General features: G+C 46.6%; 1 protein-coding gene across 2 annotated transcripts in view; it reads left to right on the forward strand.

Moving 5' to 3' along the window:
* The window catches only part of ABTB3 (ankyrin repeat and BTB domain containing 3), a gene marked incomplete at its 5' end in the record, with an annotated part of 309,684 nt that overhangs the window by 249,485 nt on the left and 36,977 nt on the right, over nucleotides 1–23,222 (forward strand). The window contains 6 exons of one of the 2 annotated variants that reach the window (XM_082634471.1): nucleotides 15,116–15,281; nucleotides 17,404–17,493; nucleotides 19,501–19,602; nucleotides 21,596–21,689; nucleotides 21,806–21,941; nucleotides 22,604–22,824. In XM_082634471.1, coding sequence (XP_082490597.1) covers nucleotides 15,116–15,281; nucleotides 17,404–17,493; nucleotides 19,501–19,602; nucleotides 21,596–21,689; nucleotides 21,806–21,941; nucleotides 22,604–22,824 — 809 coding nt within the window. The remainder of the gene's footprint in view (nucleotides 1–15,115; nucleotides 15,282–17,403; nucleotides 17,494–19,500; nucleotides 19,603–21,595; nucleotides 21,690–21,805; nucleotides 21,942–22,603; nucleotides 22,825–23,222) is intronic. The other variant, XM_082634472.1, reaches the window with a different exon arrangement.

The raw sequence follows: 23,222 nt of genomic DNA on the forward strand, positions 1-23,222 counted from the left end.
CTAACATTTACATAAAGCTTACCAACACGCAAAACAATCTATATATTATTAGGAATTCATAAAAGTAGTAGAAAGTATAAAGCATGACAGTGATTATAAATGTCAAATTCAGAGGAGATGGTAACCTCAGGAAGGTAGAAGAGATGATGAAATCAAGAAGAGTGTACAGAGGCCTTTGTACTTGTAATATTTTATTTTTTCAGCTGGGTTGGGTGGTGAACATGTAGGCATCGTTGTACTACTCTATATTTTATGTATGCCTAAAATAACCTATTAACAATAAAAGTTACTTAGCTGGTGTTTGCAACAGCACATTCAGAAGGCCAATTCTGGGGTATTTATAAGCATTATTTTAAAAGTTATAAGTGGTTCAATAAATTTGGGAAACACTGGCTTAAATAAAATTAAACAGGCTTTTAAAAAAATTCTCAGTTTTTTTTTATGTTGTGTATTTTATTTTATTTATTTATTTATTTATTGGCTGCATTGGGTCTTTGTTGCTGCGCAGGCTTTCTCTAATTGCGGTGAGTGGGGGCTACTCTTTGTTGCGGTGCACTGGCTTCTCATTGAAGTGGCTTCTCTTGTTGCGGAGCATGGGCTCTAGGTGCTCTGGCTTCAGTAGTTGCAGCACGCAGGCTCGGTAGTTGAGGCATGCGGGCTCTAGAGCACGCGGGCTTCAGTAGTTGTGGCACAGGGGCTTAGTTGCTCCACCGCACGTGGAGTCTTCCCAGACCAGGGATCGAACCCGGATTCTTAACCACTGTGCCACCAGGGAAGTCCCTCTCAGTGCTTTTAACATCCTGTCTTTCTTGTAAATCCCCAAAAGAAGGCTATCCTATTAAATTCTTTTACCGTAGATGAGGAGTCAGCAAACTAGAGCTGCCTGCCACCTATTTTTGTAAAAGAAGTTGTATGGGGAAATAGCCATGCCCCTTTGTTTACCATTGTTTATGGCTGCTTTCACCACCGTAGCACAGCTGAGTAGTTATGGCAGAGACCACATGGCCCACGAAGCCCAAAATGTTTACTTTGGCCCTTTACAGAACTAATGTGCAGATCTGTCATAGAGCAGTTTATGGAACTGGTGTTACTGGGAATTAATTTTGGGATTGTAACACTAGAACTTTGCCCTTACACCTCAAGAACTGGTATGTTTATTTGTGAAAATTGTTATAAAGAAGACTATCCATTCTTTCTAGAATTCCTTGGAAGATGGTGTTTCATCTTTGAAGCTCCAGCACCTAGTGCAATAGCCCGCATATATTTAGTGCTTCCTGTGTGCTTCATTGAATTGATTTAAATTAAAGAACCATTTGTAGAATGGATTAATTAGGATATAGATTCATTAGCTGTAACAGACATGCGAAGTACCTGTGGCTTGGATAAGATAGGAGCTTAAAATTTTCCTCATCTAACAATCCAGGCATAGGCAGTCTGGGCTGTTATGGCAACGCCAGGTCAGGGTCCCAGGCACCTTCCCTCTTGTTGCTCTGTGGTCCCTTAGGTCCCTTGCTCTGTGATCCCTTGCTAAATGACCTTTCTCTGCATGGCCCGACATGGCTGGCCCCACCCACCAGAACTATATCTATCTAGTGGGAAGAGGGAATGTAAGATAGGGCATGCCCCAGAGATTGTACACCATCACTTCCCCTTACTCCCTATTGGCCAGCACTTAGTCAGGTGGCCATGTCTAGCTGCAAGGGAACCTGGGAAATGTAGTCTTTATCTGGGCAGCCACGTGCCCAGCTAAAAATTCAGGTCCTACAACACATAAAGGAGGTAAAGGATTCTGGAGGAGAACAATGAGTCTCTGCCAAAAAGGGATACATTAAGGGCTGCCAAAATCAAAGGTGACTCCTTTCTGTAGGGATAGGCCTTATTTTCAACTCTTTTAAAGTAAGCCGTGATGCCAGAGCAAGAGACATGTAACTCTGCTTCATTATTTTCTACTCAAAGTAACATGACAGCACGTTCAGCTATAACACGCTAGTTTTGTTCTCCTAGCCCTTGCATTTGAGATGTCTTTTTTCACGTATTTGAACAGACCCAGAATTTCTTTTTTGGTGAGGAAGTAAACAAAGTGGGTTTTGCCACTAACTGAGCATTTACTTCTAAGAAGGAGAAAGCTTCCAGGTCCCTTGCTGTATCTCACGAGGCAGAAGAGATTGGCTGGGAGGAGGATGTGGAATCACACTTTTGTTACATTATCCAAGGTGGGTTTAATGAGCTGGCTCTTTTCTGTACTTTAGTAGCAGCATTAAACAGCAAGCGGGCACGATTGTTGGACAAAGATTTCTCCTAGGAACTTTGCAAGCATTGCATGTTCCAGTTGCAACAATCATATAATTTTCTTACAAAGGTGCATGGAGATCTCAGTGTGACTTACTTCAGTACAAAGCGGTCTCAATTTGTTCATCTTTTGGCTACGCAGAAGAGAAGGAAAAACTCATTACTGGGGGAACTTGAAGGCTCTGAAAAGTAATTTGGCTTCCTTTGGAAAATGTGTTGAGGAGGGGGGCCAGGGGCCTCTATCTAAGTGAAGCCTAGAGTCCTCTGATTTTCCATTTCACGATTCATTTCTGAAGGTTCCATTTTATTGTCATGGTTACAGAATTCTGTAATGGGAACTGCCCACTACATAAGAGATGATGCAAAAAAATTGTATTTCCCTCCACCAGGGTTTCTCAACCTCGGCACTATTGACATCTTGGGCTGGATCCTTCTTTGTAGTGGGGGATGTCCTGTGCATTGTAAGATGTTTAGCAGCATTTCTGCCTCTACCTACTAGATGCCAGTAGCAGGTCCCTAGTTGTCACAGCCAAAAATGTCTCCAGACATTGCCAGATGTCCCCTGGGAGACAAAATCACCCCCGTTTGAGAATCACTGCCCTGCAAAACCTACAGGTATCCATCCATAGAGAGCCTTGCTAAATGACCTTAAAAGAAGACATGAATTCTGCTCCTAAATACATCTCTGACCCCTAAAAATTAGTTAACCCTTCTCAGGCTTCCAGTTTCCTGATCTGAAGAAGGTAGAGAGTTGAGCTGAGTGCTGTCCTTCAGCACTGGCCTTCTGGGATTCCGCAGGTCAGAAGTTGTGATCTGGGACTTGGGTCTAGAATACAACTTGAAGGAAAGCAGGATTCCCGGGAGAGAATTTGCAGTGAGGGACACACCATGCATGCAGGCAAGAAAGCGGTAGGGAAATGTGTATATGGAGTGGGAAGAGACCCTGTGGCTGGAATGGTGAGAAAGAAGAAATGGTTGAGAAATGGGGAACTTTCCAGAGGGGCCACTGCAAGACAGCCTTGAATTTGAAGCCTGCGGTTGGGAATTTAGATTTCTTTGGCACCCAACTCAGGACCAGGCATCTAGTAGTTACCCACGCAGCATTTGAACAGAATCTAAGTGAACATGGAAGGCCTTTGGTAACACAGAGAGGCAGGGGAGTGGGGCAGTAAGAGCAGGCCTCCAGCAACAGTCTGCCTGGTTCAAATCTCAGTTCTACTTACTACTTTCAGGCTCTGTGGCCTGGGGCAAGTTTCTTAGCCTCTCTATGCTGCAGTTTCTTCTTCTGAGCAACGAAGATAAATTTTCTAGGGTTAAAGTAAGGATTGGATAAGTTCATATATATGAATGAGTATATATGTGGGGGTGTGTGGGTGTGTGTGGGTATGTGTGTGTGTGTGTATATATATATATACACACACATATAATAAAATTAGAACAGTTCCTAGTACACAGTAAGTACTAATGTGTTTGGTATTATTATTACTAGTATTTCTATTATTTGAGAACCAATAAAATACTTTTAGTATATCTTGCATACTGCTTGACATACAATAGGTGATCAGAATGAATTAATGATGATTTCTTAAAACATTAGCTCCTTAATACCCATCTATGGTACTAGAACTTATCCCATATCACCCTTCCCTAGTCCATGGTCCAAAACTTAGATGCCCCAGAGCCAGACAGGGAACACCAATGAGTGGACCCAGCTGGAAGTGAGATAAGAACTAGGCATATGTATGCCCCACATCAAAGTTTTCCAACTGTTTTCAAACCCTGTGCCAGTCAGCAGCATAGGTGCTAGGACCGCACGGGCCTAGAGTTTGCCCTTCTGCTCCCAGGCCCAGCACCTCTCCCTCCTTCCTGAAATTCTCTTCCAGGCAGACTCCTGTGCTTTGCAGCAGGGACAGAGTGTGGCTTTCTTTGTTGTGCTTTGAGAACCACTGGGCTGCTTTTAAATGAAAGTGTAAACTGGCAAATTCTTGGCCTTGTTTCTCCTCAAGCTGACCTCATCCAGGTGCCCAGTAAGCTGGGAAACTAGACGCATTTCTTGCCCAGGTGATCCTCTTGGCTACAGTAATAAGTGTTTGCATGAAATTAGAGCAAAAACCAAGAAGCTAAAATGTCAGGATGGAGTCAGGGAGAAAAGCTGTTGCACAGTAAAGAGCGGTACATGGACACCAGAAAACATGTGATAAACTCAGAGAATGTCCATGCTTGGAGGCACCCAAGAGCTTGACTAGCCCAACACCCCCATTTTATAGATAAGGATACTGAAGCTGTCAGTGGAAATGTGATGTATCCAAGGTCACAGCTAATGGGTGGTACAGCCACAACTTAAACCAGTGACCCTATTCCTGCCTTACCAGTTGCTTTCAGAACCATTATGTAGGCCCATGTTCTGTAGGGTTCCTCTTTCTTGTCTAAATCTGGTCATGGCTTCAGAATCCTGCTTAACACCTTTACTCTAATCATCCAATGAATCAGAGTTTGCCCAAGAAGAACCCCGTTGCATCCCTAGTTTAGGTGTTGTTTCACAGACAACACAACATTACCCTGAATTCCTAAAGAGGTAGTGGGAGTGCTGACTCCTTGTCATGTTTCTCCTGCATTTCCGATGACTGACATAGGCCCACATCTTCTAGAAATTCATAGTCTGTGTCACACATCCCACATCTCCGGTTATGAATCTGTATTCAAACAGTACCTCCAGCATAGCAAGAATAGATTCGTATGCACCCTCTCACTGATTCCTCACAAAAACCTTGACACGTATGTACTGCTCTCCCATTTCATGAATAGTTTTTTCTGCCACCCTTGGGTGAGTTCCTGGGCCGGCAGATAAATGAAATCAGCATTGTCGTCTGCTCCTGGATGTCAGAAATCTCCATGCCCACAGAGAAATATGAAGGGATGGCGACTTGATCCGCAATTACTATTTTGAGTTAGTGTTGTACTCTCAACCCTAGGCAACTTCATTTCCAGTTACATAGTCACCTATGTAGCCAAACATCTTGCTTAATATCCTTCTCCATGACAGCCTGGGAGGGCAGGGCCCGTGTCTGGTCCACTTGCTGCTGGACCCCAGCACCTAACCCAGCGCCTGGCCTGTAACTGGTGCTCAAAACGCGGAATGAATGAATCATGGCACTACGCTTAGCCTCCGAGGTTCTCCGGGGTCGAAATCTCATCCTGTTGGCCCCTCTGTATTCCCAGGGTGTGGCTCATGGCATTCGATAGTGTTGCATTCTCAGGAGTTGGGCTGGGACCAGGTGTGGGACTCCTCACCAACCCCAGTCTTACTTAGGCCTAACTTTGTGACGAGATAGGTCTGGTGACTTGGAGATAGAAGAGCCAAGTGACTTTGGGGCAAGTTACTTAACGCCTCTCGGTCTCTGTTTTCTCACCTGTGAAATGGGCATGTGGAAACCTGCCTTTTGGGTTTAAGGGTTTTGGCAAGAAGTGAGCATGGGCTCAGGTGTCAGACCACCTGGGTTGAACCAGGCCTTGTCACCTACCAGCTGTGTGGCCTTGGGCGGGTGACATAACCTCCATGCCTCTGTTTTTTCATCTGTAAAATGAAAAGAACAGAGCCCAGCTTTGAGGGCTGTGTTGAGGATGAGATGGGTTATTACATGTGAAATGCTTAGCGCGTGGAAAGCTACCTATAAACGTCAGTTAGTAGTAGTAGTGTATGAACTATAGTGTGTTGGGAAAGTGTAAACATTTACTAAGTATTTACCCCAGGCCACTGCCTCTGGGGGGGTCTCGAAAGCTCTGTCTCAGGTTGCCAGCCTGCTGGCAAGACCCTGATGAACAAGAATAGAAACACGGGGAAAGGGAAGTGAGAAGCCGTGAGAGAAACCGCAGAGCTTTCACAAGGCCCAGCAAACATGAGGCTGCAGAGAGGGCTGGGCTCTTGGGGGCCGGGCTCTGGGATAGCTGGAAATCGCCTCTGGGGGGCAAGGAAAGACCTGCCCTGGGACTGGAGGATTGTGTGGTTGGAGGATGGGGGAGGGGGAAGGGGGAAAGGGGAGATTCCAGGTGGCCTGATTAAATCCCTAGAAAGAGGACCTGCCATTATAAAATAATAGTATCCTAATAAATACGCATCCCATATATCAGGCAATTATGATCACACACTGTGCTGAGTGGTTCGAAAGTATCATCTCCTTTAATCCTCATTGCAGATATAGACATTAAGTACTGTTGTTGTCAGGCCTGCTTTGCAGATAGAGAGACAGAGGCTTAGAGAGGTTAAGCTACCTGCCCAAGATAGCAAGTAAGAAGCCAAACAGGGATGTGGACTCTGGTGCTGGGGCCTGGGCTCTGCCTGCTGCGTAGGTGCACAGGCTTTGGTGTCAGACACTCAAACCTGGGCTTCAGCTTCCAGCAGTTCCTTCAAGGAGAGAATCCATTGAAGTGGTGGGAACCGAGCACTTTGTACAGCGCTTGGCATATAATGAGCGTGCAGTGAAGGGTAGCTTTTTTTTTATTACTGATGAGGAAGTCATGGTTATGGGAGCTGCTTAGGCCTTTTGGAGTTCAGATCCCAGGGTCATGAGGAGTCCCTTTGGAAGCCCAGTGGTTGCCAGCATATCACTAAGAACTGAGCAGTACGGACTAGTCAGTGGGACTGACCCCGGATCCAGACTGTCTCAGTTCACATCCTGACTCCTCCTTATTAGCTGTGTGACAATGAGTAAATTAATTAACCTCTCTGTGCCTCATTTTCCTTATCTGTAAAGTAGGTTAGTAATAATAATGCTTTCCTCATAGGGATATCATGAGAGTTAAACAAGTCAATATTTGTAAAAAACAAAAACAAAAAAAAAAACCTTACAATATGCCTGGCCCATGGTCATTGCTTTCTAAGTCTTGTTGGGTAAGTAAAACATGTAATGTTAGTGGCCCTATTTTACAGAGGAGAAAAATAAAGGAGATTGAGTGACCTGTGCAGCATTACCCAGGGAGTGAGGGCAGAGCCAAGCAGTGAACCCAGGCAGTCTGGCTTCTGAGTGCACACCCTGGGGGACGGGCTTAGCAGAGTTCCACTGGAGCTCAGGGATCCTGGGAGCTGCAGGTTACCTTCTCGTACCAGCGGGGTCAGGATTGGTCCTGGTGGTGGAGGAGGAAAGAGGGTCTGGGAGCCTGGCTGGGCAGGCCCATAGCATCCTGAGAGGCTCTGCCTTTTCTTGCTGTTGAACTGTTCCAGAAACTGTGCTTTCATCAAGTGTGACTCCCATCCCCCACCCCCTCCCCAACCTCTGTCGTCATTTACAGTTTGCTTGCAGAAGCATACAGGACAGGGATGATGGCCCTTCTCGGGGCATGGTTTCCCCACTAGGAAAAGGACCGCCTTTATTCTGGTAGAATTTGTTAAATACAGTGTCTAATCTGAGACCTTAAGAAGCGCTATTCCTAAAACGTTCTTTAGTCTCTGTGTCTCTGCATTTGCTTCTTTGAAATAGTGTATTTTCTCCAGTCTGCACCTTGCTTTGTGATTTGTAATAATGATTATGGTATGAGATCTCTAACATTTAATGAGAGCTGTGTGCCAAGCTCTGTTCTCTTCCACACACATACATGGCTTATCTCATTTAATCTGCACCCAAAATCCTACAAGTAAGGTATTATTACTAAAAGCTCATTTTACAGACGAGAAAACTGAATAACACAGAGGTTAAATAGCTTGCCCCAAGATCACATAGCTGCTAAACAGTAGAGCTGGGAAAACCAGAGCTCATGCTCGTAACTTCTGTGCTAGCCTTTAAAATTCATAAATGAATCAAATGTGTCTGAGGCCTCAGCAGCTTCTATTTGTCACTTGGACTGCATCAGGATATCAGCAGAATGTATCAGCTCTCACCTCAATGCTGCCTCCTTCCCGGGGGAGAAAAGGCAGTGCAATCACTGCTGTCCTCAGACCTGCAGGCCTCCTGGAAAACACCTTTCTGGAGTCATGTTCCTGAAGTAGTGGGAAATATTGAACCAGTCTCTTGGGGCCGGGGTCCTTGAGAAATCAGAGAAATCGACCACCTTGGTAGCTGACCACTCTTACTTAAATTGATCAGATTTTTTTATGGCATCATTGAAAGCCACTCAGAGGGAAAACCCACAAAGTTGATCACCTTCTAGTGAAGCCCCAGGTGACCGGCTTAATAGATTTCTACATAAATAAGTCCTGCACTTAGGCAGGCATGCTCATTTGTCCAGGCCATGGGGAACCTGCTGGTCTGCCGGGGCAGATCCCTCAGAGACTTTCCAGAAAGAGTAAATGGAGCTCTGAGTCGAGTCTGCAAGAATGCTGCAGGAATTAAGACTTTTCAGAGTTAAATTTTCTAACAAACCCCGTTGAACAGAAAGCCACATTTTCACATACCACTATGGAAAATGTTTCTTACCTGTTTCAGTTTGCTTGCCTGCATTGGCTGGCAGAATTCAGTAACCAGAACCATTACTTACTTTGTATGGCCGAGGGATTCTTGATGAACAGAGGTTTCCTGGGGTCTGCTCTCAAGAATGAACGGTGGGTTGTGCATGGATCACACATCTGTTAATGCCGTTATGCTTCGGGCACTGTTGGGGATACAACAGACAATAGGTAGATGTGGTCCTGCCCCCAGGAGGCTGACATTCTCATGGGAAAAAACAAAAACAAAAACCAAGGTTTTTACAAGTGAAAAAATAAATTAATAAAATAGTCACAGAAAAACAAAAAACAAAAAAACAAGCTTTTTACAAGTGAAAAAATAAATTAATAAAATAGTCACAGACTTTGAAAGGTGTCAAGAAGGAGACAGATGAAATTGACCTGGAGCCAAGGTGTACAAAGATAGGGGAGAAACTTACCTCCTTTAGATGGTCAGAGAAGACATCCTTTGGACATGACCTCCAAGTTCACACTTGAGGGGAGAGAAGGAGCCAGCCCTGCAAAGAGCCAGGGGAAGGGCATTCTAGCCAGGGGGAACAGCAGGAGTAAAGTCCTCCAGGAAGGACAGACGTTGGCCAGCTGAAGGTACGGAAGAGAGAGGAGAATTGCTCGTACAGAGTGAAGGAGGCAGGGAAGTGCTGGAGAGCTGGATTCTAGTCTCAGTACATGGGAAAGCATTGAAAGGTGTTAAGCAGAAGCAGAACATGGTCCTATAGACTTTTTTTTCCTTGGACATGCTCCATGGCCTGTGGGATCTTAGTTCCCTGACCAGGGATTGAACCCGGGCCCTCGGCAGTGAGAACTCAGAGTCCTAACCACTGGACCACCAGGGAATTTCCCCTTATAGACATTTTTAAGCTCACTCTCACCTTGTGTAAGAGACTGGTTTGGATAGAGAGAAGAGTGAAATCACACGGAAAACTTTTTTTTAATTTATTTTATTTTATTTTATTTTTGGCTGCATTGGGTCTTCGTTGCTGTGCGCAGGCTTTCTCTAGTTGTGGCGAGCGGGGGCTACTCTTCGTAGTGGTGCGCGGGCTTCTCATGTTGTGGAGCACAGGCTCTAGGCACGTGGGCTTCAGTAGTTGTGGCATGCGGGCTCAGTAGTTGTGGCACATGGGCTTAGTTGCTCCACGGCATGTGGGATCTTCCCAGCCCAGGGATTGAACCCGTGTCCCCTCATTGGCAGGCGAATTCTTAACCACTGTGCCACCAGGGAAGTCCCTCACACAGAAAACTTTTATTAAAACATTTCAAAATACAACTTTCCAGTATATAAAAGTCTAAACAACTGTCCCTTCCCAACCCTCCCCTGCTAATGACCCAAGCCAAAGCACTGTCATGAGAATTTGTCATAACAAATTCTTATGCCTATGCTTGATGCAAGACAATCCTTGTTTGTCAGCAGCTGTCTAGGATATCACAGGCCTAAGAATTAAAATATGCCCAGACCTGAAAGACTCTGCATTATGAGCACCTTAATAGGACTGAAATTACGACCTCTAGGCAAGAGATGCTGGTGTTGTATGGACACCAAGGGGGGAAAGCAGGGGTGGGGAGGTGGGATGAATTGGGAGATTGAGATTGACATACATACACTAATATGTATAAAAGAGATAACTAATAAGAACCTGCTGTATAGCCCAGGGGACTCCACTTCACTTCGCTGTATGGTAGAAACTAACACAACGTTGTAAAACAACTATACCCCAATAAAAAAAAAAAGATGCTGGTTTTTAGAAGCAGGGTACGAGTGGTGGAGGTGGAGAGAAGTGGGCGGATTTGGGATTTGGGTGGGAACATGAACAGCTGATGGAATGAATATGGGCATGAGAGAAGGTTCTGGCCTGAGCGCCTGGGTGGACGGTGGTGCCATTTACGGAGACGGGATGACCAGAGGACAAGGATGGAGGGTGGGGATGGACATAAAAAGCTCCATTCTGGACAGGCCCAATTTGAGGGCCTGAGAGCCATCCAAGCAGTTTGGTCCAGTAGACGGTTGTATATGTGGGTATGCCAGCATGATGGAGAAGTGCCAGTGTCAGGCTGGGGTCTCAGATCAGCCAGGTCAAATCCTGGCTCGCCACTTACCAGCCCTGTGACTTGGGCAGTTTCCTTATCTCTGGAACGGGGCTCCCAATATCACCTACACTGTGGGCTTGTTGTCCTGATCGTATGAGTTAATACATGGGAAGAGCTTAGATTTCAATAGTAAGTATTCAATAAACGTTGGATTCCTATAATAACAATTATCATCATCATCATCTTAGCGACGGTAATTTTCTTGCCATTTCTCTCTTTCTAATTAAAATCAAGGACCTTTGTAGCTGGTAAACACTTCTCCTGATGTTCCAGGAATTATGGCTTTACCAGTCTGGGAGCTCTGTGGACACGGGGTAGGGTCTGTGTCTCTCCTCCATAACCTCCCCTCCTGGTGCCCGCACACAGGACGTGCCGCAGTAACCCTCATCCAGTCACATGGAATTTAGCGTGATTCCAGAAAAGATGCTTATTTGAGAGAGTCAATCAGGCATTGAAGAGAGCAGAAGGGGCTTGGACACAGACAGGAGAGAGGAAATTGCAAATTCAGTAACGGTGACGATTCACAGCATCTTTGCTCCCCAAGAAGGAGGCTCTTGATTTCACAAAGCAACCTCTTCCAGAATTAGATAGTGGTCTGTTAGAAGAAAGGTTTCCCTTACAATTAGTCAAATCAGATACCTCCCCGAGATTTGCACACACACACCCCCATCAAGGCTCCAGACACCTTGGTACGACACCTGTAGGCCCCCATCTCTCCCTCTCTGGAAGCCTCTGTGATGTGTGCCCCAGGATCTCACCCTGTTGCTCTCACCTTCTTCTCTCTGTCGTGTTCATTTTACCTGAAGCATCTGCCTTAACCAGTTTTGGGGGAACATGGGTCCCTTAGATGAAGCCCACTGCCACACCAAGCACCTCCCCTCTTCCCCTGGAGATGGGTGCTGTCTGCACTTCAGTGGGATCCAGATCTCCCCGTGTGTTCTTTTCAAATCATGGCACGTGGCTCTGCCCTTTCCCAGATGTTTTTTTTTTTAAGTTAAATTTCAATTTCAGATAAACAGTGAATAATGTTCTAGTATAAGTTTCTGTCACTCAGTATTTGCTAAAATATATTTATTTGCTAAACCTGGCCACCGTAGCTGTAAGAATCCCAAGTCCAAATTCCCATGAACTGGACCAAGAAGCTCTAGGGCACAGCCCCAGTATGTGTCCTTAGAAGTTCACATCTTGGGTGCTGATGCCATGGTCTAAAGCCAGACCCAGAGTCTTCAGCCCTCCCCTACCCACACCTGGAGAGCTCTCAGGCTTCCCTGGAGAGTCTTCCAGCTGAGGTAGTCTTGGCTCCCCGACCTGCCATGAAAAGGTCTAATCCTGGAGTCCAGGGTCCAGGTCCAAGTCTCCTAAATACCTTTCTTAGTTCCTCCCAGGGCTGTCATACAAACAAGCCCTAGGACGGCCTGGCCTGACATGCAGTTCCTGAGGCATGTATGCAGATTAGACCCCACGTCAGCACCAAGCTTCCTCTTTCTCTGGATTCCATCATCACTGCATCAGCGCCCTCTGGTCCTCTAAGAGCCCTAACATCTCCTGTGACTGCGTTCCTATTTCGGGAGGGCCTTCCTCCAAGGCTCCTTTGCCAGCTGAGATGAATGATAGGTCAGGAACCCAGTGAAGGGTCAAGGGCACACCCATCCCGCTTGATTCCTAAGGCTCCGTCTGTTCTTCATCCCTCAGGTCCCCTGCCCCAGATCCTAGCCGTACTGAGGAGCCTTAGTGCCATAAACTTTCAGAACAATAGTCCGTCTCATTTCCTTCAAGGATTAACAAGAACCTAGTTCCCTGGCAAACTTAAGCCTTCCTCACACCAGAAAGTGGGTATTTAGAGGCAGGGGTGGAACCAGGAATTCTGGACCCCTGGCTCCTTTCCTGAGTATCCATGCCCAGCATTAGCAAAGAGCAGGAATACGAAGGGGTCCGGGACAGCACAGACTCCTGATGATGCAGGGCGTGTAGCTCCCCAGCCTGAGGACAAGGGCCATCACCCGAGAAATGGGCACCTGCTCGTGGAAAAGATGGAATCCTCGTCCTCTGCTCCGTCCCAGCACCCACTACCTTCACTCAGCCCCTTGTCACTTCACACTGGGGCAGTGACTTCTTTCTGTTTGGCTGTTTCTTTTAGCACTAACATCTCCCCACCTCTAGGGTCAGCTCCCCTCAAATCCATCCTCCACACTCTCCCAGAGTTGGCCATCCAACCGTATCACTCCCCTGCCTGCTTAGAAACCTTCAGTGGCTCTGACGGATAAAGTCTTAAGGATTAACTAAAGTTCCCCACCCTCAGCTTCTGGCCCTCTGCCTGGAAGTTTATGCCCCAGAAACACTAAAACCTCCATAGTTAGAGCTCTCAGAGCCTGCCACGTCTCGTGTCCATACCTTTGCTCATGCAAGCCCTGCTCCAAGTTCTCCTGCCCTCTGTCCCTCTCTCTCCTTATTTAAGACACAGTTCAGTCTGTCATACAGAGTGAAGTAAGTCAGAAAGAGAAAAACAAATACCGTATGCTAATGCACATATATGGAATCTAAAAAAAACGGTACTGATGAACCTGGTGGCGAGGCAGGAATAAAGAAGGAGACGTAGAGAACGGACTTGAGGACACAGGTGGGGGAAGGGGAAGCTGGGACGAAGTGAGAGAGTGGCACTGACATATACACACGACCAAATGTAAAATGGATGGCTAGTGGGAAGCTGCTGCGTAGCACGGGGAGATCAGCTCGATGCTTTGTGATGACCTAGACGGGTTGGATAGGGAGGGTGGGAGGGAGGCTCAAGAGGGAGGGGATATGGGGATATATATATACATGTAACTGATTCGCTTTGTTATACGGCAGAAACTAACACAACATTGTAAAGCAATTATACTCCAATAAAGATATATATATAAAAAAAAGACAAAGCTCAGGGGTCACCTTCCCCAGGAAGCCTTGCTGGATCCCCAGGCTCTGTTTGGTGTGTGTCTCTGAACACCTCAATCACTGCAGTTGCCACATGGCATTATGGTTACTGGGGCCTGTGCCCTCTACCCTTCCAGGCATTGTGCGCCTCTTGCAAACAGGTGCTCAGTAAATGCTTGGTGATTTGATTTGACAATTCACCATAAGAAGGAAGTAACATCCTTTGCAAGCGTAGTTTGTATCCCCTTCTTGAATTCCTTGATTCTCCTCCGCACCCTTCCCTAACCTGGCTCACTTCGCCCAACTGGCTCGGTTAGTTTCCAAAGCATCTCACCACTAGTACTCTTATTTCATCTTGCCAGGTCTCCACCCTGCTTCCACTTTGAAAGTAGAGACTCCAGCCATTCTGTGTTCACTTGGCTAACGTTTTGTTTTGTTTTGTTTTGTTTTGTTTTGTTTTGTTTTGTTTTGTTTGCAGTACGCGGGCCTCTCACTGTTGTGACCTCTCCCGTTGCGGAGCACAGGCTCCGGATGCGCAGGCCCAGCAGCCTGCTGGGGCCATAAGCCCTCGGCTAACGTTTTTAACACCTCCATGTGCTGGGTGATGTCTGGACTGTGATGCAGAGACTTGTTGGACAAGGTCCCTGCTCTCCGAAGTCCCCAGCCTGGAGGGGAAGTCAGACAAGAAAAGAGGCAAATAGTATACGCTGTGATGGGGGGACAGGGGGACACACTAGATACCCAGGTCAGCTCTCCACACACTGCCTTGGGCTCACATCCCAGCTCACTGCTTTTTGCTGCGTGGCCTTGGGCAAGTCCCTTATCTGTGTCTGTTTCCCATGGTTAAAAGAGGGTAATGATAGCACTTACCTCTTAGGGTTATGTGGGGAGTAAACGAATTAACTCATGTAAAGTGTTTAACCATAGTGAACAGTCAGTAAATATTAGCCATTATTATTCTTAGCTCAATATGCTGTGGGAGCAGAGGAGAGATAAGACAGATAAGCAGCAGTTATAAAGGACAAGGATCAAGAGATATCCATGGGGCTTCCCTGGTGGCGCAGTGGTTGAGAGTCCGCCTGCCGATGCAGGGGACACAGGTTCGTGCCCCGGTCCGAGAAGATCCCACATGCCGTGGAGCGGCTGGGCCCGTGAGCCATGGCCGCTGGGCCTGCACGTCCGGAGCCTGTGCTCCGCAACGGGAGAGGCCACAGCAGTGAGAGGCCTGCGTACATGAAAAAAAAAAGAGATATCCATATTCTAATTGGAGCCCAGAAACAAACAATTGACATGAAAAACACATGGAAAGTCTCTTAGGTGTTTCCTAACTCTTGTGGCCCTCGAGAACCAGTCGTGGCGAAGCTGCTGCACACACCTGACCATCTCTCCCTTCCTTAGGGCCGACGACTGCTTTTGCGCTTCTCGGAAGCTGGACGCAGTGGCCATCGAAGCCAAGTTTAAGCAGGACCTGGGTTTCCGGATGCTGAACTGTGGGCGGACGGACCTGGTGAAGCAGGCAGTGTCTCTCCTGGGGCCCGATGGGATCAACACCATGAGCGAACAGGTACAGGGTCCTCCGAGTGTCTGAACAGGCACCCCACCTCCACCATGTGCCCTGCCCCAGGATGGAAACAGCAGGCACTGGACAGAGGCTCCCCCTTCTGGTGACGTAGGGTGATTGTGTTGTTGTTATTTTCTTTTTTGTTTTTTTTTTTTTAGTTTTTAAAATATCTTATAAAAATATCCTTGTTCATCTGTACAGAAGTTGCACGTGATCCTTGCAGCTGAAATGGAAAACAGAGAAAAATAGACCTATTCCAGAAAGGAAATCATGCCATCATCATCCACCATCACTTATATTTAGCTTGTGTCCTTCGAGCCCTTTTTCCAGCATGGTTAAAATTAGTTCTCTGCATCACAGAACAAATCCAAGCAGATTTTCACCAAAGTTTCAGGGTGTGTTTAAGATACACAAAAGTCATTCTGAGGGACCCTAGGAGACACCTCAGAGACAGGCAGCCGTCCCCCAAACCACTGAAACTGAGGTACAGTGAGAGGCTTTTGTGTCTATCAGGGAGACACCCCGGGTGGGTGAAGATGTCACAGATGGAGAAAACAAACAGCAGCTTTCAATGTGAGCCCCAGATGGAAAGTCACAAAGGACAAATGGAATTGCTTCTCACATGGGCAGCTCATGCAGCAAGTTCCAGGGAAGGGATAACAGCTAATAATTTTCTTGAGCAACACAAAGGAGCCCTAATACACACACACACACACACACACACACACACACACACACACACACATACACATTATTTTTTAAGAACAAGGATTTATTATCTTTCTGGTTTTGGTATTTTGTATTAAAGATACTTTGCAGTATCATTAAATATTCTTTTTTTAACTCACTCTTAATGGCTACATAAAATGGTCATATTATTTGTTCAGTGAACCATCCCTCAGTTGTTGAATACTTAGATTCTTTCTAATTACTTGTATCAGTAATGCTGAGCTACATATACTTACACAAATCTTTGTTCAAATCTCTGATTATTTCATAAGGGAAACTTTTTTAAGTGGAAATAGTCACTCAAATGCATCAACTTATCTTAAAGTTTTTGATCTCAAATTACTTTCCCAGAGACTGTTTCCTTGTACACACTCTCCAACTATTTATGTGTACCCTATTAATCTTTTACTTAATTTAATTAATCTTTTGCCTGTTTTTCATTAGAGCTTAAGTTTTTCTTCTTTATTTCAAAGAGCTCTTTACATATTAGACATATAACCCTCTGTTATAATATGATAAATATGTCTCAATTTATTGTTTACCTCTTAATTTTGTTTATGTTTTCAATTGCATGTCCTCAACACTGTAATGATTTTCTTTTGTGATTTCTTCCATTAATTTTATGCCTAGAAACGGATCCAGTTAGATGTCTTTTATGGTTTTAATTTTTTTCTCTATATCTCTAATCAAACTAGAAATGATTTTGGTGTATAGTGTGAGATAAGGCTCTAACCTGAACATTTTCCCAAATAGCCACCTTCACAACACTGTTTATTAAAAAATCTATCCCTTACTTCTGTTGGTTGTGGTACTTTGTAATAAGCAGGAATCATGGGCAGATATGGAACTCCTGAAAGTCATTCCTCATTCCCTTGCATTTTGCTTGTAAATGATAATGTCAAAGCTGACATCGTGCTGGGGTCATACTCAGAGGCACCAATTTCCCTTGACACTGACCAGCAGCTCACATAGAACAAAGATGACACTTATATTGTGAAAGAGAAAATGTCAAGGAAACAGTGTTTACCAGTTAGATAGCTTAGGACTGATATTGCAGAATCCAGAAAGTTCCTAAGAGCTTTCAGTTGAAACCAGCCACTTGTTTTAGCAAACACTCTTAGATCTGTTGCACCCTAAGACAAACAAAAAATCCTCCGACTTAAGCCAAGATAAATGCAAAAAAAAAAAAAAGGCAATGTATGTTTCCCTTCTTGCTTCCATTTTCGTTTTCAAAATATGGAGGATTAGGACCTTATAGGGCTGTACATTTACTTTAAAATACTGGATTTTGAGTACAGTTATAGCCTCCTTCACACAAGTAAGATTTTCCGTTTGTTTTGTCAAGTGACACAGCCACCTGGTAAACCTCCATTCTCTGGTTTTTAACTCACCGCAGGGCATGACCCCACTGATGTACGCCTGTGTCCGCGGGGACGAGGCAATGGTTCAGATGCTGCTGGATGCCGGAGCTGACCTGAATGTGGAGGTGAGGGTGCCGAGGGCTGCAGGGCCCCTGGGCCTGGCAGTCCCCGGGGAAGGCGAGCAAAGGGAGGGGGGCTTTATCTCCCAAAGAGCCACCGCTGAGGGTGCTCAGTCCAGCAAATAGGTCAGACCAGCTGTTGGATTTCCTCCGTCCTGAGGCCCCAGCCCAACCAAACTCCAAGGAGCTGCCCCAAAACATGTTTCATTTAAAAACAACCAATGAGGCCACAAGGAGCCCTAGCTTTTCCCTCAGTTCAGCTGTACCCAATCTCTGATTCTTCTTGCGGATCCATTCCTTCTGGAGTCAGGCAGAGAGAGCTCTCCTGAGCCAAGAGCCCTTTCCTCTGCCAAATACAAAGTTGGTCCACGTACCCTGAGCTAAGGTGTAGCTCCCCCAGATCTTCCACCCTCCCCCACTGAATCCCGACTGGCTCACCCAGTTGGCCAGTTTAAACCACAGGTCTTAAAGCTAATTGCAAAGCTTCCTTGAGGCAGTGTGGTATAGTGGAAAGCACATCCCCCCTGCAGGCTTTAGAATTTGACATGTGGGTTCAAATTCTGAAACTGCTGCATCTTAGTAACTTGCTTTGCTGCTTGGGCGAATAGTTTAACCTTCCTGAGCCTCGGTGTTCCCCTTTGCAAAATGGGAGAATAATCGCACCATCTCAGAGAGTTGTTGGAAGAAATAAATACAGAGTAGCATCAATTTAGGACTCAGTTATTATTGGTTCCTGCCCCTGCACCCGCCAAGGCTTATAATAGGTAAAATTACACTTTTTGACCATGTTCTATGCTGACTTAAGACCCACTCTCACAAAAAAAAAAAAAAAAAAGAAAAGAAGACCCATTCTCTTCCGGCAGCCTAATATTGGCAGTCTCAGAGGCTGAGAAGATCGATTGACATGCTGCACTCCTAACTCAGCCACCCCAGGAAACGATTTTTAGTTCAAAATTAGATGCTCCTGTAGTCTTAGTACTGTGGTTTAAAAAAAAAATTAGCATGCTTTATATTCATCTGAGGAAAGCAGGCAATAGACATGGTTTTGGATCCAAAACCATTTTGCATCTTATAAATTTCCAGTATTGGGGATTTTTTTTTCCTGCTATGAATCCCCAAGCATTGTGCACATCCCTGCAAGGGCTCGTCAACTTTGGGTCCTGGTGGGGTTCTCTGGTCCTCTAGCCCATCCCACAGCTCCCAGCTCAAGGTCCTCCCCCCGCCGGTGATTAGTGAAATCAACTGCTATGAAAGCAGCAGGCATCGCGGCTATATGGCCCCAAGAATGTTTGGAAGAAAAGCCATGCGTAGGTGGCAATCCTGCAGGACCCTAACCTTTAGCTGTCCTGCAGTCTCTCTCTTAGCCTGGGGTGTTTTGAGGTCCCCATATGGGAAGGCCAATATCAGGTTGCTCATTTGTGGTGTGCCCAGGGAAGGTTTGTGCCTAGGTTTCCAGTAGCACGAGGGTCCTTGTCAACCAGGAAGCCAGCAGAAGAATGAAATGAGGACAGTGTGGGGTGAGCTGTGACCAAGATGGTGATGTTCCTCCATCAGATGGCTGGTGGTATTGCTTGGCTTGAAAGCTCAAAGCAGACCTCCCCTTGCACGGGGTTTGCCACTGCCAAGAATTTCCCCTAAAGATGTGGATGTGATGGTAGTGGCCTCACACTACCTGACATCCTGTAGCTCTCAGAAGCATCACCCTCCCTTAAGCAGGAAGAGGAAACAAGCAGGGGAGCAGGTTCATTGTAGCCACCATTACAGCTTCTCCAAGGCTCCTTAGAGGTGGTCAGAAATCATCCATTCAACTCTTTTCAGATGAGAAACAAAGGAGCCCTTATTGTGACGGAGGATATAAAGTCACTACCCCACATCTCCAGTGTTTCCCGAGGCGCCTTCTAGGACATCCTTTTGTACATATCTAGCCCACATGCCCAGCCACAGATAGGTCAGATTTGCTGGTCTAAGTATTGTGAAGGTCACATTTTGAAAATAACTTCAATTTGTTTATAGGTTGTCAGTACTCCTCATAAATATCCATCCGTCCACCCTGAGACCCGCCATTGGACGGCTCTGACTTTTGCTGTGTTGCATGGACATATTCCTGTAGTTCAGGTATTAACATATTTCCCTATCCACATCTGACCTTTAATTTTACCTCTTTCATTACGCAAATTTGTACCTCTCCCAGCATGCCTATTCCCTGAGAGATTCATATTGGTTAATTGCAGTTAAATATAGCACATTCATATCATATGAATGAAAATATTATATGTAATGCTCTATATGGCCTGGCTCTAACCAATATGAACTTAACACATACCCACATGCAGCCTCACACGCAGAGTGGCAAACTTATCAAGTCGTTCCCAGTTGCTCGGGGGTGGGGCCTGAGCTGTGATTTTGTGGATTTGTTCATTTTTGCTTGTTGTAACATGAACATAAGACCTGGCTGGTATGAGACCTTAGAACCTTCCCTTAGGTGTGACCCCAGTGTTTGCATAGAGTCTAGTGGTTTCCAATCACTGGAAAGAAGCATCCAATTCACCAAGGGAGCAGTTCCAAAAGATACTTGCTTGGATCCCACTTATGGAGAATCCCATCCAAGAGGTCTAGAGTAGGGTCTTCACATGTGTCTTCTGAAACAGCTCCCCGAGTATGGAGAGATGTCCTCATCTGAGGTCCTTTGGGCATGTAAGTGTGTTTTGCTTGCACCTTTTCTGGCTGTTGTAGAGTTGGTGTTCAATGAATAGCCATCTAGTATATTCTAGATCTTAAGCTCGGTTTATTCTAGATCTTAAAACTTTACTTCATTGGAAAAAAGAGATCAGCATCCCGGTCCCTGACCACATCTGACCCCCTAATAAATGCTGAGCTTTGGGTACATCAGGAACTCACCTCCTTTTATGTGGTCCAAGCCTCTTAGAATTATGTAGAGCAGAAAATAGTGTGCTAGGGACCCCTAGGCAATGTTGGAGTGCCACAGGAATCCTTCGTTGTTTCCTAGGTCATGGGAATCCTTAAGACAGATCCGAAGTCATGTTTCAGGAGGTTGAGTGTGTGACATGTCACACCGAGAGCTGGCTTCTGCCTATAGAATGTCATGACCAGCCCACTCCTAGTTGAGGGATCTAAGAAAGGAGGGGTCAGAGGGTGGGGTGGCCTAGTGGACACAAATGCCATCCCTTAACATGCAGTGGCATCCCCAGCCTTTAAATCAGGAATAGGAGCAGTGGGTAGCCAAGCAAAGCCAAACAGAAGTCAGGCCACCTCTCTGCAGCAGGTGCACACATCATGGAATGCCAGGTAGGCAACCCCTTCCTGGCTGTGCCCTCAGGTAGCCCTGAACAGGTAAGACAGATGTTTCCGCCTCATTTTACATCAGCAGTGCTGACAGCACGTTCACTGTGAGATCCAGCGTGGACAGCATCTCTGTTTTTAGGAAGCCCAGATCTCTTAGAGAATGCACAGAATGGACTCATATTCAGTAGCACTCTTGGAAGCTCACTCTGCCACTTTACTCACCGATCTTGCTGGCCAGAAAATTCAGCATTTGCTGAGCTGTCCTCAGAGCCCTCCAGGATGTTCTAGAAGCAATTCTTGTCCTGGTTGGCCCTGGTGGTCCCCGAAGAGTTCTTCAGAACTCTTGAGTTGCTATGGCTCTAAGAGACCCCACTAATACTCCCCGAGGCTTTGTGTCACCGACCCCGAAAGGAAGTCCTCCAACATTCTGGTGCCACGAGCTTCTAGCTTAGTGCTTCTAGAAACTTTTAATGTACATATAAATCACTTGGAGAACTTGGTGAAGTGCAGATTCCCATCTCATTCGGTCTGGGGTGGAGCCTCAGAGCCAGCATTTCAAATAAGCTCCCAGGGGATGCTGATGCTACTGTCCGTGGACCACAATTTGAGTGATCTGAGGCTCTAGAAGATACGAGAGGCTCTCAGTTTTTCCTCTGAGGTGCAATTGCCCTCCCCCTGTGCACATGCTCACAGACCCAGAGGGAGGTCAGGAACACTGGCGTCACACTGATTTCCACCGCCTTTTCCTGACGTCTCCTCACATGCATGTCCTTTAAACATCTCAATGGCCACTCTTCCTCCGCAGCTCCTCCTGGACGCTGGGGCCAAGGTGGAGGGCTCTGTGGAGCATGGCGAGGAGAACTATTCAGAAACGCCCCTCCAGCTTGCAGCCGCCGTAGGTAAGAGTTGCTAATGCTCACGCCGGCCAAGGGGCTCCAGCGCGCTGGCCCTTGATGTGTCTATGACTGTGTGTTTGCTTGATTCTCTTATAAAACCCCCTTCTCTGGGCTTGCAGGAAATTTTGAGCTGGTTAGTTTGCTGTTGGAGCGTGGCGCGGACCCCCTGATAGGAACCATGTACAGGAATGGAATTTCTACCACCCCCCAGGGTGATATGAACTCTTTCAGCCAGGCCGCAGCCCACGGACACAGGTAGGCTAGGATGGCCCAAAGCCACGAGGTCCCAAGCGGTGCTTGTTAAAAATGCAGATTCCCAAGCCTACCCCAGACCCACTGTATCTCTGGATGTGGGACCCAGAGGCAGACCAGGCCTGGCCAGCTTCATGCAGCACACGTCCACCCAGACTGGCTTGTCTGGTCCTTTCCCAACTGGCTTTCCTATCACAGAGACGTCACTCTTTGCCAGGGTTGGTCAGCACTCATCCTGTCACCTGTCGTGAAGTGAGAAGAATCCATTTTAAAGAATCGTAAAACCCCTCATGTTTGGCTACTTTCTGTCTACATTTTCTTCAGGATTTACCCCATCAGATTTCACTACACGTAACCCCAAGTGAAGCAAATTCACTATGGGGGGGGGGAACTGCAGGCAGACGGTTCTAGAACCTTCTAGATATGTGGGGAATGCACTTAGCTCCAAGTTGTCCTCAAGGAAACACAGCCACACCTGCCCCACCATCTCTTCCATCCACCAAACGTAGCACCTGTGGTCAGGCCTCTGAAACCGCCACCCTGGAGTTGGTCCCGTCCTTCCCTTATCCCAAGTGAGAGGTCTCCCCACTTCCCCTGCCTAGTCCCTGCCCTGGCTCAGCCCTTCCATCTCTGAGTGTCTTCATCTCTGGGTTTATGATTGACAGGAATGTGTTCCGCAAACTGCTCGCTCAGCCAGAGAAGGAGAAGAGTGATATCCTGTCCCTGGAGGAGATTCTGGCCGAGGGGACAGACCTGGCGGAGACAGCCCCGCCCCCCCTGTGTGCCAGCCGCAACAGCAAGGCCAAACTCAGAGCCCTGAGGGAGGCCATGTATCACAGCGCTGAGCATGGCTACGTGGATGTCACAATTGATATCAGGAGCATAGGTCAGTCTGGGGACCCTCCAAAGCTGGGCACAGAGCCTTCGCCCAGCCCCAGGTCACACACACACACACACACACACACACACACACACACACACACACACACACACACACACACACACACACACACACACACACACACACACACACACACACACACACACACACACACACACACACACACACACACACACACACACGGAACTTCTCATTTGCTGGTTGGAGCACTTCCAGGCTAAGTTCCCACACCATCCCCATAGACAGCAGCATCCTGCCAGCCCTAAAGTCCCATCCTCAGGTCACCTTTCCACGATTCCCAAACTCTGGACCCTGAGTTAGAAATTTGAATCACCTGGGGAGCTTGTCTGAATACAGATTGCCAGGCCCTACACCCAGAGGCT

This window comes from Mesoplodon mirus (genome assembly GCF_964341445.2).
Source record: "Mesoplodon mirus genome assembly, chromosome: 11".
In the NCBI taxonomy this organism is placed as follows: domain Eukaryota; kingdom Metazoa; phylum Chordata; class Mammalia; order Artiodactyla; family Ziphiidae; genus Mesoplodon; species Mesoplodon mirus.